At 45.2% G+C, this 15,305-nt stretch overlaps 1 protein-coding gene across 1 annotated transcript in view; it reads right to left on the bottom strand.

Annotated features, from left to right (window-relative positions):
- Window positions 1–7,703, bottom strand: part of COPG1 (COPI coat complex subunit gamma 1) — a 29,884-nt gene extending 22,181 nt beyond the window's left edge. Inside the window, exons 1-7 of the mRNA XM_039481790.1 lie at window positions 7,574–7,703; window positions 5,293–5,345; window positions 4,329–4,409; window positions 2,962–3,033; window positions 1,428–1,507; window positions 480–555; window positions 220–312 (exon numbers count right to left, since the gene is read on the bottom strand). Coding sequence (XP_039337724.1) covers window positions 220–312; window positions 480–555; window positions 1,428–1,507; window positions 2,962–3,033; window positions 4,329–4,409; window positions 5,293–5,345; window positions 7,574–7,610 — 492 coding nt within the window. The 5' untranslated portion in view covers window positions 7,611–7,703. The remainder of the gene's footprint in view (window positions 1–219; window positions 313–479; window positions 556–1,427; window positions 1,508–2,961; window positions 3,034–4,328; window positions 4,410–5,292; window positions 5,346–7,573) is intronic.
- Between the last annotated feature and the right edge of the window lie 7,602 nt (window positions 7,704–15,305).

The following is a 15,305-nucleotide window of genomic DNA, read 5'->3' as shown; positions in this document are numbered from 1 at the left end:
ATGGACCAATGCAGGCCCACAGAGGATGTGACTCAGTGTTGTCAAGTGTGTCCTAGTCAATCATACTTCATATTTAAAGAAAAAAATTTCTCTACTGAAGAGACGGCTCATATTTTAACATGTGAAAATACTGGAGAACGTGCTGCTCAGCTCCCACCACAGATATTTGTTTCCTGGTTTAACTGGCCCTCACACAAATCCCTGCAGGTGCATACGTACCAATGATGACACCAGGGCAGAGCTGGACACACTGGGCACCTTGTCCACAATCGCCTGCTTCATGTAGCGCTCAATGGCCTGCAGCATGGTACTCTGCAGAGAGGGAAAATGAGAACCAACTCCTTTGAGGAGTTACAAAGAAAGCTGACAAGACTGCAAGGGGGATGGGAGCGTGGCGGGGAGGAGGGGAGCAAAGCCAGATATGGGATGCAAGGGCAGGGTTGGGAGGACCAATTGCCTGAGCAGCAGGTGGCACTTACATCAGTGATTTGGCAGAGTGCTCTCACAGCAGGGCCTCGGTAATTGTCATCCTTCCCAGTCATGTCTTTGGTTAAACTGTAAAAACATGAAGGAAGTTTTTTAGTATTGCGTATTTTACCCACTAGTGCTATAAAAAGCACACAAACAGCGTTGCACATACCAACACGTGGGCACTGGATTTCACAGCCAAAATCCACAATAGGTGGGTAAGAGGATACAACAATGCTGCCTTCAGCCTAGTCCTGCTCCAATAGGGAAAGTTTGGTCACAAGAGGAATGACAGGAGCCCTTATGCCATTCAGTTCACCTCAAGAGACCAAAATACCAATGCAGCTACTTAGAGTTAAAGGATAGAGTAATGTCTGGATTCCTTCCCTGAAAATCCTGCCCTTGCCCAAGGCAACGGACTGTGTTTGATGCAAAACTACATGTGGGGAAGGGGACTGACAGTCCCTATACATGGGGGCTGATTTCTAAATGCTGCATGGGCCCAAGTAGTGGGGTATGTTAAGCAGCACCCAATGAGGTTAGAACAATAGAAGTCACATGGCCAAATCCCTGCCTACCTATTTGGCAATGTATCCCCCAGAGAACGCTTCAAGACCTGGAGAAACGTTGAAGTGCTCAGACAGAAAAGCCAGAGTTAAAAAATAGCCCTTTACAAAAGAAGGTGGTCAGATACCATGGTGTGGGCACAGCATGGGAACCCAGAGAGACAAACCAAACACACAAAGGCCTGGCATATGGTATTTGCTGCACCATCAGTTCACATATATTGTTGGGATTTCAGTGCCTATATTTCAATGGCCCCCTGTAAACAAGAGCATTTCCTCAGCTTCATACCTCCCTGCAGGGATCACAGCTATCTCTAGATGGCCGGAGAAGACTTGCTGGAAGGAACATGCAAACAGTGGTGAAAGGAAGCGGGCACCCCAGCAAGGACTCACCTACTGGTCACAATGATGACATCCTCAGAGATGGAGGACATCTCTTTGATGGTCAGGTAACACATCCTGCGAAGAGTCGGCTGGCAGGGAAAACAGGCAACACAAGCATTAGCTGGCAGCACACCAACCCTGGCAGGGTGGGCAGAGTTGCCAACTCTCATGATTTTATTGAAAATCTGATATTTGTCATTTTCCTTTAAACCCCAGCTCCTGGAGCCAAGTGACTATGTGAGAATCTCAGCTTTCATTTAAAAAATAAAAATAAAAGGAAGGGTGAAAACCTGCCCCCACTGAAGTCAATGGAAATTTTGACGTTGACATCAATGGGGACAGGATTTCACTCTGTGCTTTGTGGTGCTCATGGTTACAGAGAAAAGCTTGAAAGTGTGAACTGAGGGAACTCTCAAGGCTCAGACACCAGAAGGCCAATAACAAGAACCGGAATTTTTTTTTTCCCTTTTTTTTTTTTAACTCATCAGATTTTTAAGTCAATTTTAAGCCATAATGAGCAACTCCGCTGCTCATTATACCCTGTAGGGAGGCACCAACAGAGTGTTTGCTGCTGGACTGCTCGGAACTGCAGCACCACGTGTCTAGTTGGCTACTGGTGTGGTGCTAGTTCTTTGCCTCCTTCAGGTACTGCTATGGGCAGGGAGGAAGGTCACTTTATCATGGGGCACACAGCAAGGCAGCCCATCATCTATTACATATTTGTACAGTGCTTAGAACAATGGGGCCCAAGCTGGTCGCAACTTTTAAGGACTCCCACAGTATAAATGTTAAATAATAAAGGCACTTAAGACGGAAGAGCCCAGATGGATGGTGAAGCCTGATGAGTGTGTCTTATCAGATGGTTTGGTTATGCAGACAGCACAGATTTGGAAGAGCTGGGAATGAAGGGATGGTGATGAAAGCCATTTGCACATGGTGACTCTCTGAATACTTTATGTGATAGCACTAGCCATTAAAAAGTTCAGTTGTTTTTTATTTTTGAATGGGAAGGTTCCCAGCCAGGAAATGGAGTCACCCTTTCCCTTCAATATATTTGTCTGTAGGTTGTATTAGCATTAGCTAAAGTGCTATCTACCTTGATATGCAGCTTCAGAACCTTTGTGCAGGTTCTCGCCCTCTGTAGGAATCTCCCAAAGAAGCGCTTCTCTACACACAGACTTTGTGGAAATCAAAGCACGCTATGGAACTTTTAATGTGCAGTAGCAGGGTCCACAGGGCAGTGAGCGTGTGGCAAGCTAGTGTGCTCTAGATTCACACCCCCTTTTTCCGCATACAAAGTCTTCATGTAGACAAGCCCCAAAGAGAAACGGGGAAAATGAGGCACTACTAAGATGTCAGTAACTAGAAACAGATGCACCTCATAATAATCATGTGCATGTGGGGGGCATGGATCAAGTGATTCTACCCAGGGGAGATCAGCTTGTCACATAAAGAGATAGCTCAAGGCTGAATGTGAGGCTCTCACCAGCATCACATCCTGCTAGACAGATGTATGCACAAAATGCATAAATATAGGACTTACATCATTGGACTGGAACAGCTTGGTCATGGCAAAGAAGGATTCCGTAGCTTCCATCACACCTAGGTGCTCCCCCTGGAATGGGCAAAACAGGGACAGAAATTCTTATTTACGAAAAAGCAGTTTTTGTACAGGTTAAAGGTTCCAGGACAACAGACTATTCATCCAAAGAACAGGTACAGCTTGAGTCATGACAAGGTGAGTTCCCCCCAGTTTGCCTCAACACTGGCAGGGAAGAACCACCTTCAATGCCCATCGATAGGGCCCTACCAAATTCACAGCCGTGAAGAATGCGCCGTGGACCATGAAATCTGGTCTTTTGTGTGCTTTTACCCTAAAATATACAGATTTCATGGGGGAAACCAGCATTTCTCAAACTGGGGTCCCAATCCAAAAAAGGATGGGGGGGTCACACAGTTATTATGGGGAGTCGCGGTATTGCCACCCTTCCTTTTGCGCTGCCTTCAGAGCTGGATGGCTGGAGAGCAGTGGCTGCTGGCCAGGCGCTCAGCTCTGAAGGCGGCGCCCCACCAGTAGCAGCACAGCATTACCATACCATGCCATCCTTATGCGCTGCTGCCTTCAGAGTTGGGTCAGAACCCCTACAGTTACAACGCCGTGAACTTTCAGATTTAAATATCTGAAATCATGACATGTACGATTTAAAAAAATCCTATGACCCTGAAATTGGCCAAAATGGACCGTGAATTTGGTAGGGCCCTATCCTTCGACACTAGAAATTGGCCTGCGTGGCCCCCTGATGTGGCGCTGAAAGTGGTTTAACTGCTGGCGTAGGTGGAAGAAAACCTTACTCAGCACTGTTCCAGAAGCATGACAACAACTGTCAGCGACAAGCCAATGTCCTGAAGGATGAGAGAGGAGTTCAGACTACATAGCCCATTCAATACTCCATCTCAGCTGAGATGGCTAATAAGGGGCCAGTTCGGTCCAGATTTTTAAAATTGGTTAGGTACCTAAAGATGCACATAAGACACTGAGTGGGATTTACAAAATCCCACTAGGCACCTACCTGCTTCTTTAGGTGCCTAAATACCTTTATAAGTCTGGCTCTTAGTAACCACTGCTACGTGAATACCTGACCACTAGGAATTGGATTTAGAACCAAAGTGGTCAGCAAACAGCTGTAAGATAATAACTTCCAGTTGCTACCAATCTGTGCATTTTGTTTTTTAAATTGCCCATTCTATCACTCCAGAACTCTTTGGGCCTGGAGAAAGTGGTAACTTACTGGAACAGCTTTCTAAGTAACATTTCATAAGGCACTAGCTAAAATTAGAAGACCAGACTAGTTTACAAAAGAAAAAACATTTAAAATCTAAAGAACTCCTAGCTCACGTTCTCTCCATTACCTGGTTTATGAGGTACAGAATCTTGGTGAGGATGTGAGCACATTTCCGAGGGTTTATTGGCGTCTCATTAAACACCCGAGCCTAGAAACAAACAAAAGCATGAAGAAGAGCCCAGAAGACCGTCTCTGTGGTTTATCTAACACATTGTGTGAACTGAGCCACTGATGCAAGTTACAGACTGGATATTTTAGGATTCTCTCAGTGACTTCAGATCAGACTTGCTCAGTTTGAGACAAAAGAAATACCCACACCTTCCCAACAACCATCTCTATTAACTCACCATGGGATCTGAAAGCCAAACTGTGATAAAGGTTCTATAGGCCATATTTCAATCTCAGCTACACTCATGCAACCCCACTGTAAGAGGAACAATTCTGGTGACGATGCACAAACCAGAATAGAATCCAGCTCCCTCTCTCAGAGCGGAGCTGTTTCTGCAGGGCTAACAAGAGCAAACAGTACTAAAAATGTTATATCTGTTCACTTCAGTGACAGAAATAACTCTGAATTTCAAGGAGCAGGTCTGCGGACCAAAAAAAAAAAAAAAGCCTTTTTTTTAAAAAAAAGTAATTTTTCAGAGCAGAACCACCCTTTAAAGGCAAAGATTGTCCAACAGCCAACCACATCTTATTTTTCAATTTCCCTGTCCTACTAGAATTTTAGGGCACCCAAGGTAGATTCCCCCCTAGTAAGAAGAGTTGGGAAAAACTGGGAAAATCTATTCTTACTACAGACAAAAATACATCCATTTACTCACATTTATAGTTTACTAACTCTTTTCATTGTTATACAAACAGGATCCAAAAAAAAATCAATGGGAACTTCCCCTTTGCTATTTATTTAAATGCCAGCAGGACTAGGACCAAAGTGTAGTTAATTTCTAAAGATCTCTAACTTCCTACCCCAGAGAGGAGACTATGCCACTGAGGATGTCCATAAAAGACACAGGATTTTTACAATTTACCTCTTGCAACACTGCACTCTTCTCCAGGTGCTGGAATGGATTGGAACCTCCACCTGTAAAATAAGATAATTAACAACGGTGATCCCAGGAATTGTGCTGTGTGAAAAGACACTAGAAAGCCTCCCTTTTGATCATCCCTTTTACACCTACATCTTAAAAAGGTTAAACATGACTCACTTTTCACTTTTCCAAAAACATCAAGTGATTGTTGATGTTTTTCTTGGCATTACTAATTAGTCAACCTTATCCCCTCCTCATTGAGGGCATCCAATAGATTCTCCCCGCCTTGCAGCAATTATCCATCAGTTAAGGAAAACTGTACCAGATTTTCTTCAGAGCTAATCAATGTTACTCCTAGATGGGCCAGAGGAGGTTGCTGAATATAAAGAGCTCCCACTTTCAGTTTCCAGGTCTGAGAGCAAATGATCAGGCCCAGAAATTAAACCCAGTGTAGCAACTGCCATAGAAAACACTAAACACAAGACTGTGCGACTCTGGACTACTTTATACTTTGCATTATAAAACAATCAGAGAATTCATCAGTAAACTATATTTTTGGATATACAGCTAATTAGAAAAAAACAAGACAGTGGACTGGAGAGCCTGAAAAAGGTTCATTTAATCATTCCACTTAGTATACTGCATGCTACTTTCTGATGAAAAACAGGAAAAAATGGGCCCGGAATGATCAGAAGGCAAGAACTACAGTTATGAATTTTTTTTTTAAAAAGTCCTCATTAAGTGTTTACTAGTGAGCTGCAACCTTTCATAAGCTGATAGCTCTTGATAAGCAAATTTAATTAGTGTCTAACCTCAGTGTGGCCCATAGGCTATATACAGCCCCTGGAACTCCACATTGCAGCCTATGGCCGGGTCATGTTTAATACAGAAATGCTGCCTGGAAAGAGTAGAGCTACTGACATGCAATGATCTGGACTTGAAACAGCACATGCTGGGCTCAGTAGTCTTTGTAAGAATCATCCCTAAAGACAAGGTTAGGTTCCTGTGGTGTTTGCCTGCAGCAGGGGCTCCAAAATGCTCTAAGTAACATAAAATGTATTAGTATAGGGATGATTCTTACAAAGACTGCTGGTGCCAGTTTGTGATGCTTCAAGTTCAGATCATAATGGAGCATTGCATTCTGCTGATTCTTATGCAAGTAAGATACAACCATTAGGCTCCAAATAAGTTACAAAGACAGTACCTGGCTGGGCAAAGCTTGGACGCTTACAAGTTGGAGTGGGAAAAGAAGAATGAGAAGTGATTAGGTTAGCATAAAATCCCAGTGTGTGCATATGCACACGTTCCAAAGAGGGATTTGAAAAAGCACTCCTAGTAATTTTATTGGCAACTACATACAACTAACTCTGCATCCTGACAGCCACTCTGAGCTCCATTTGTGATTCTGAAATCTCCCATTAACAGCAACAATCCCCATCAATTACTTCACCCTTCTCTAGCACCTTTCATCTAAGCATCCCAAAGCACTTTGCATATTTTGATCTAAACAATTATCCCTATTTTATAGATGGCGAAAACTGAGGCACAGAGAAGTTAAGGGCTACGCTTTCAAACATGGTCTGATTTTCAGATGTGCCCTCAATTGACTTCAATTTGTGTTGGGGTGCTCAGAACCATTACATGTCTGAAGTTGGGCCCCCAAAATTAGAGTCCACTTTTGAAAATATGTCCTTAAGTCACTTGACCCAGACCACATAAGAAGGCTGCTTTATAAACTTGCAATTGGACTATCAGAATATCAGCCATATATTTTTAAAAGCTATCCACACATATGCCAGCTGGGCCGGTGACTGATTTGGGGGACAAAGAGCCAGGAGACAGGGCAGGGAGAGAAGAGGAGGCAGAGCATGAGGGGATGGGGTAGTTAGGGTTTCTCTAGGTGTCATTTCAGGTGCATCCTCCTTAATCACCTGCCCCTCACTGTGCAGCTGGCTCTGGGACATCACTGAGGTGCAATGGGTAAATAAGGACTTTATAAATCAGTGGGGCGCGAGGTGAGGTGAGCAGCCCAGAAAATAAAGGACCCCACAACGTCAAGTGCCTGGGTCTGCACAGTTCGCATGGGCAGCCAGAGCCCCGGGGAGTGTTGTGGGCAGAGTTAAGGAGAACGCCTGGAAAGGTCACTCGCCGGGGGCACCTCACAAGCCGAGCCCGGGGCAAAGGGCTGAACGGACGCTGACAGGCAGCGCCCACCCTTGGAGCCGCGAGGGGGGGTCCCACGGCGGCACATTCCCCCGGGACGGGCCCGTCACACACTCACCGGCCTCCTCATCCTTCTTATCAAACTTCTTCAGCATCCTGCCCCGAGCTGGGGGCGCGCGGGGCCTGGGGGCGCGGGGCGGGGGGCGGGTGTCTAGCTCAGCACCTCCACTTCCGGCTGCGGTGCCGCTTCCTGCCAGCCTGTCACTGGGACAGCTCAGCCCGACAGCGCCGCGCACGCGCATTCGGGCCTGGAGGCTGGTCGGGCTGACGTGGCTGCCTGGCCCGACAAGGGGAGGAGGCGTTGGCGCTGTGCGGGGGCGGGGCAGTGACTCGGGGGGGGACCCAGAGCCTGGGGGCAGTGATGGGGGGTCGGGGCAGTGACTCGGGGGGGGGACCCAGAGCCTGGGGGCAGTGATGGGGGGGGGCAGAGCCTGGGGGCAGTGACTGGGGGGCAGGGCAGTGACTGGGGGAGGCCCAGAGCCTGGGGGCAGTGACTGAAGGGGGCACATAGCCTATGGGGCAATGACCTGAGTAATTAAAAGTTTCTCTGGACCTAGGTTATTTCAGATGCTGTATTTGTTAATCTCCTGCCCCTCTGCAGCGGGTTTAGGACACAGGAATACTATTTCCTGGGGAAGCTCAGTGCTATTAGAGGGAGAATAACTCCTGCCAGATGTGGGACCTGGCAACAGATAATTGATAGGGGTGGGCCAAGGCATCGCCTTTACCTACTGCACAGTGGTCCTGCCCCACCAGTTTCCTGGGGCCTTCCATTGGCAGCAGGGCTCAAAAGTGGGTGACATTTCCAGACTATAGTGAAGGATGCGAGAGACCTTTAAGGTTTATATTGAACCTAGGATTTGGCTTAACATTTCACAAAAGCCTTTTCTGCCCATATCTAGAGGGGTCTGTTGGAGGAGAGTATTAAAGATCACAGGATGTTCTTTGAGAATCTGATGGTATTATTGAAGGGGTCTTGGCTCACGGTCCCTTCTGCAATAATACACTTGCTGCCACATGTGAGCTATCACTAAGGACAGGGTGGCTGCTGGGGTCATTTCTGCAGTCCCATTGTGGCCAGTTCCTATTTTCGTTCTATATAGGCCATTGGGACACCCTGAGTGCTCTTTACAATCATACACTGTTCTGTTATTCTAGGCTTAAAAGCCAGCTGCTGATTTCACATGGTTATATTTAAAGGCATCCTTTCAGGGGGTGCAGTTCCCCTCTAGAGCTTGCATTCCCAGGCAAAGCTTAAAAGGAGGAAAAATAAATGTTTCCCCCTATTGATGTGTAGTTTTTAAATAATGAATCCCTTCCCTCATGTTGAAAGTTGTAGTCCAGTGCATGAGCCACACCAAAGCAGTAAAGCGTTCCTGTCCCACAGAGCTCACAGTAACTATAAGTGAGGATAATATAGAAAAATAGAATACTCAGCTAAGACAGAAGGTGGTGCTCATAGCTAGACACTCCAAACTCGAAATAAAGTGCAAATTTTTAAAAGCGGGAGTAATTAACTATTGAAAGAATGTATCAGGAGATGTGGTGGATTCTCCATCATTTGAAATCTTTTAATCAGAACTGGATGTCTTTCTAAAAACTAGGCTCTAGTTCAACCCCAACTAAAAGCTTTTCCATTCCTGCCTTGCCCCCAGAAATACCACTGCTGTTCCCTGGCATCATGAACCCATCTACTGCCCACCCCCCAAAATAGCAGTAATGCATCCCACAGATGACTTTGCTCCTCTTACCTACCTCTTGAATAGCTCTAACAGTCTTCTGGATTGTGTCAGGATTGTTTCAGGCAAGCAAGGAATAACTAGTAATATCTCACAGTTCGTTTATATTGCTCCTTTCCCCCAAAACAGATACTAGGTTACGTACTGGGATTCTCTCATCCAGCACTAGGGTGCAACATGACGGCTGTTGAGAGCACCGTAACACTAAACAATTTAGGAATATGAGAAAACATACTATATCCTATGTAAACTACAGGGGAAATTAAGGAAAGCAGAATAGAATTAATCAAGTCCAATTTGGCCAAGACACTGGAGTTAGGAGACTGGCTCTTGTAAAAAAAGAACACCATGGGAGTGCTAATGACCAAATGAAATTATGACAAATTTTACATCTCATTCTAACATGGCACCTCCAGCCACACAGCACAGCACCCCCTATCATCATGATGGCATATTTGTTCAGTACTGACTCAGGGGGAAGGACATTAGTTACCGAACCACTGAAACTCTACATTACCTTTTACAGGTGAGCCATCAAGGACTAGTTCTGATCCAGCCCAGCCCTACTTAACTTGTGAGAGTCAAGATTTGAGATGGCTGTAAGTCAGACAGTGCTGGGTGGGATCATTTAGCCCTTTTAACAAATGGGCTGGTCAGCCACCCCGTACTGACACTGAGCTGTGGATTGCTTTGTCATCTTCTGCAGTTATCCCAATTTGGATTCAAAGTGCTTGCAAAAAGAAACCTGGTATGTTATGAATCTACCCACAGATCTTATTATTGTCAAAGTTAGTGGTGTTTTACCTAAAGTTGCCTGCCAATGGCATACTGTTTTGTTCACCTGCCTGATCCCCTAAATCAAGAAGTGCATAGGAGGTCTGTTCAAGGGCATGTAGCCTGACCCTGTAGCTCTGCTTTAATGCCTGCTGGGAAAATATGTAATAAGAAATGTACTTACTGTAGAGTAAGTGGTCCTCAGAGAACATGGTAATGTCTGGGATAAACTCCAGCTAGTTTGAGGACGGCTTCTCATTCTGGTCTGTCCTTCACTTGTTCTGTGTAAATGGCCCGTGTACTTTGTACCAGTGTGTCAGCCCCAGCTCTCGGCTGTTATCTCAAAACCTCACTGAAGGAGTTGGAGTCAGGGTCCATTCCTGACACTTCACACTTACACACAATTGCATTCATGACTTGTAAAAGCCAGCAATTCTGCTAGATCTCTTGCTGGTGAGGGGATCCAGACAAGATACCAGAGGCAGGGAGTCAGATCCATTGCTGATGAAAACTGGTGTAACTTCATTTCTTTCAATGGACCAGTATTTAGTGGTCTCATTTTTTAGATGATCCCTCTCTTTTAATTACCCTGCCTTTCATTTTTATTTCCCTACACTGACCCCTGAATCTGGTCAAGGAAGGTTGGGCACAGCTGCTTCTAGAGCCCATCAGTGCTGGGCCTGGGTCAGCCAGAGAGCTGTGGTTCAAGGCCGCCGCTTAGTTGCTAAGTACCCCATGAAAACAAACTCCATGGGGTACTTAGCAACTCCTACCCCTCTTCCTCTCTCATCTCACCCCTGGTCCATCACTAAAACACCAAGGCCCATTTCCCTCTCCAGTTGGTTGATTTCAGGGGTGAGCTTGGGGCAACTTCATTTTCTTAGGGTCCTGTACATGGTAAGGAGTTCTGTGTTTGTAGGATTTGACTTGCTTGTACTGACTATAGAAATGCATGACCCCTTGGGGTGTAAGGGTCTTCCAGCCTATTAAATCTGTAGTGGGATACAGAGTGACAGGATAGTCCAAAATGATGTAAAAGAAATCAGATCGGATTTGAAAATGCCACTTTTTATTTTACATGTCACATGTCTTTCTGTACATTCTCTGCAGAATTGTTAAGGGTGGTAAATAAAGCTTTATTTAAAGAAAAAAAATTGTCTTTAACAGAGACACAAATAAGAGAGGGAAATACATTCAAGAAGTTTCATTTCAAATTTCTAGAAGATGTTATCTTTAAAACTTATCAGGAGTTTGCTGTATTGTCTGGAAAAGCCCAGATGTAGTTGAATCACATGAAACTACGCTACACCTGCAGCTTAAGGGTTCACTGTAAAGAGAAAAAAGTGATGGGCCTGTTTCTGATACAACACTGATGTAAATCAAGAGTGACTCCTCTGAAGTTAATGGCGACACACACCGATATAAAAACAAGAGAAAAATCAGGCTCCATCTATTTAAAAACAAACACTTTCCTCCCCGCCCCCGCTCCCAATAACACCAAAGATTATTAAAACAAATAATTCCATTGTTTCTGTTCACTAACTTCAGATTGGCACAGTAAAACTCACCTGGGCAGTTTCACTTTCTGCTTCTCCAAACTCCTGCACTAGCCTGGATGGCTTGAGTTTGTGTTTCCAAAACTACAGGGGAGAATGTTTAAATACAAAAATAACTTGTTCTCATTGAAATGAAGAGATCAGGAAATTTCTGTGTATACTTGGTTGTGTGAAATTCATAATTTTTTTGCTAGGGGGACCAAACTACCTGCCAGTGATCTTTTTCATAACTCATGAAACTATAGTTATGTTGACTACAAGGGACAGAGGGGTGCTATTTATTTCATGTTACCTCTTTGCCTGTACGGCATCATCCAGTAACACTGATGCATCCCACGTGTGTCATGTTCTGACAGAAGCCAAGATAATCACACAGAAGAAACACCTGCAGGTGGTCTTGGATTTGAAAAATGCTCCGTAAAAACACTAACAGCAGCTACTCCAGTTCTGCACTTTTTTATTTCTAGCTTTTTCTTAGGCCTCCATCATTGTAGTATCTGAGCACATCAAATATTAATAATATCCTCACAACACCCCTGTGAGGTAGGGAAGTATTATTATTGAAATTGAGACACAAACGGATTAAGGGTCTTTTCCAAGGTTGCTATGGAGGGAGTCTGTGGAACAGCTGGGAATAGATGCGAGGTCTCCTGAATTCCAGTGCAGAGCCTCAATAACCAGACCATTCTTCCTCTGGATACAGATAACTTCGATGCCAACTCGCTCAGCTCAACAAAATGCCATCACTACATTAATAACAAATACATCAAATTCTGAGACTCTTACACAGTTTTTACTGGGTTTTCCTGAACAAGGACTGAACAAAAACCTCAGTATTTTGCACATTAATAATACACAATTACAAACTGGGTTTCATCCATAAAAGTGGGTCAGCATCATTATCCCCATATTACAGATGTGGAACTGAGGCAGAGAGGGACGTGACTTGACCAATGTCACAGTGAATTAATGGCAATTACTTGCATGGACAAGTAAAATTAGGAAAGTATTTATGTATTTTTAAGAGTCCTGCTTGCGGCTTCAGTTCTTGAAAGTGACTCCCATTTCCTTGCATCTTCCTCCTCCTCCTCTTATATAGTAGTGGCTGCTAGTAGAGGTAACTAAGCTGTGCAACAAAGAGCCTGAATATCTGTAGAAGCGGCTGAACAGAAAGAGGTGGAACTGGCTCCATATGGATAGGCAGCTTTCTGTGGACCACAGACCACAACTGGAGAATCCATGTGCTAGACCACATCTGTGCTACAGAGCTTTCCGAATTCAGCTGAATCTTATGGATGTAGCTTTTCTGAATTGGAATGAGATTTATTTTCTGCGTCCAATTTGTGCCATGAGTTCTGCGTTGGCTGCTGCCTTGGCCCGCATCTGCTTAGCTTTGGCCAGGTCTATCAGGATTTTCAGGATATGGGTGGGGACATCAAGTGATAGGGAGAACTTGGTCCCAGGGCTGCTCTTTTTGACGATCATGGCTTTCTTGTGGCTGAGCGAAGGCAGCAAGGAAAGCGTCCTATTGGCTGACTCCTCCAGCAATGCCCAACGTGTTTCATTGTGGCTAGACCCAGCCTCGTCATCAGTACTATGGCGACTTCCATTTGCTGCTGAGAGGCCCTTAGCAGCTAGCAGGTTCAGGCTCTTGTTGTTTTCCACGGTTTCTCTGCTCACTGGGTTTCCCTTCTCAGGGCCGGTTTGGTGAAAGTTTGCTTTAGCATCATAGATATTCTGAAACATCTCACTCCCCATTTTCTTAGAGGTTCTTGCTGGAGCCCAGGACAGAATCAGGAAGCTCAGTAACAATAAGATTCTGCGGCAGGGCATCTTCTAGGAAATCTGCAAATGAACATGCAATGCACTTTCAGTAATGAGCAGGGGCCATTGCATGGAAAATCAACAGGCTATGTACAGAAAGAAAGGGTCTTTACACATGTTATAGCCACAAATCCTTGTCCTGTATCAGCCACATAACATTCTGCAAAAGGAGGATTTTCTTTTAACTGCCATTAACTTGTGTTGCTGCCAGCTGCACCCAAGATGTTTAGCAGCAGAGCAACCACATTCTGTCTGCATGCAAGTGGCAGGTGCCTACTGTCTGGATGTGCCTCACAAATGCCTACTTGGTGGTGGTGAGTGAAGTGATTTGTGTATGTTTTGTATATCGCTTTGTAAAGTGCATTGGGACCTCAGGAATAAAGGCACTAGAGCCAAGGCCGGTTCTAGGCACTAGCAAACCAGGCATGTGCTTGGGGCAGCACAACTTCCGGACACCTATTTTTTTGTTTTTGTTTTTGCTGTTAGTTGCGCTCCCGGAGGGTTTGGGGGTCTTTTTTGCTTGGGGTGGCAAAAAAACCTAGAACCAGCCCTGACTAGAGCAATGTAAAATACCATCCAGGTGAGTAAGATATAGAGAGCCAAGGACGTGGTCGAGACAAGCCCCCTGCACCACCTCTACACGTGAGGATTCCTCTCTGTTATAGGGGAAATCTTGGGGGAAGGGGCTCCTCAAGGCAGCTTTATGGCTATTTTGTGTTGCTTCACCAGTGCAAAGCAGCTGGAGCCAAGGATCTGGCCCATTACCAACAAATTACATTGCTTCTCCTAAGGAGAAAGGGGCGAAAAGCACCTTAGACATATAGAGGGCCAGAAAATCATGTTTTGGGAATGACAAAGCCCAACCTATGAGCCCTTAGAGCCAGTGAGAAGTGCTGGGCACCCTGCGTCAATGGGTGCCAAATCCTCAGAGTTTGAGGGACGCCTTTGGGTAAGTGGCTGGGGTTTTAAAAATATATTATTTCAAGTCTTTCTTGAAAATAAAGATTTGCCGTTTTTGAGCCAAGATGTTTGATTGAGTTCATCTCTGCCGAAAGCTTGGCTAGCATTTCAAGGGAGTTTGGGGGACACTGATGGGGTGGAGGCAAATCCCTTTCAGTTTGCTGCCAGCTAGGAGGCAGGAATTAGCCTGTCTGTTTAATGTATGTCACTGGGAATGCACTGATCTTCCTTTCCAGGTGGGAATGCTAGCAATGCCTAGGTCTGTCTGCATGGGAGTTGCTCACCACTGTTCTAGGTACATCCAGGCAAAATGCCCCTGCTTTGCTGCCAGACATGATAGGTGCGTCCCAGGTAGAACACACGTACTGTCCTGCCCAGTGTACCAGGAAAATCCAAGTAAAACACTTCTGCTGTGCTGGCAAACATACCAGGTACGCTCACATCTGGGATTTAGTCGGTTCGTGGCCTAGGCCAAAAGTGACATAATCTGGGACTATCCCCTTAAACACAAATCTTATGGGGAGACTAGTCCATCACCTCCCCCAGCTCCAAAGGACAAGCATTTTGCCCATTTAACTCTTATTTTACAACTTTTATTTTCACCACAATCTTTTTAAAGGTTAATGGAGGAGACAGTTCCCTATTGTTTTTGCATATGTTGTTTAGGCAGTTAGTTCCTTTGCCCATTACTGATGCTGCCTCTTCTGACAAAACCCAAAAAGCAGAGAACACCCCCGTCCCCTAAACAGCCCTTTGGAAAGTCTTTTTTCTATGCAGCCTCATAGAATTTGCCTGAAGTTATTTGCAATGATTTATTTCTAGGGGGAAAGGCAGAGAAATCCCTCCCCACTTCCAAACTGCCACCTCATTCTAAATGCTCTGTACCCACCCCGCCTTCCCCCCAGCCAGGGAACATCCTCTCCCCTTCCCCCACAGT

Source organism: Mauremys reevesii, linkage group 7 (assembly GCF_016161935.1).
Source record: "Mauremys reevesii isolate NIE-2019 linkage group 7, ASM1616193v1, whole genome shotgun sequence".
Taxonomy (NCBI): Eukaryota; Metazoa; Chordata; order Testudines; family Geoemydidae; genus Mauremys; species Mauremys reevesii.
Note: the sequence above shows the minus strand (reverse complement) of the source record. Positions and strands in the feature narration are given on the sequence as shown.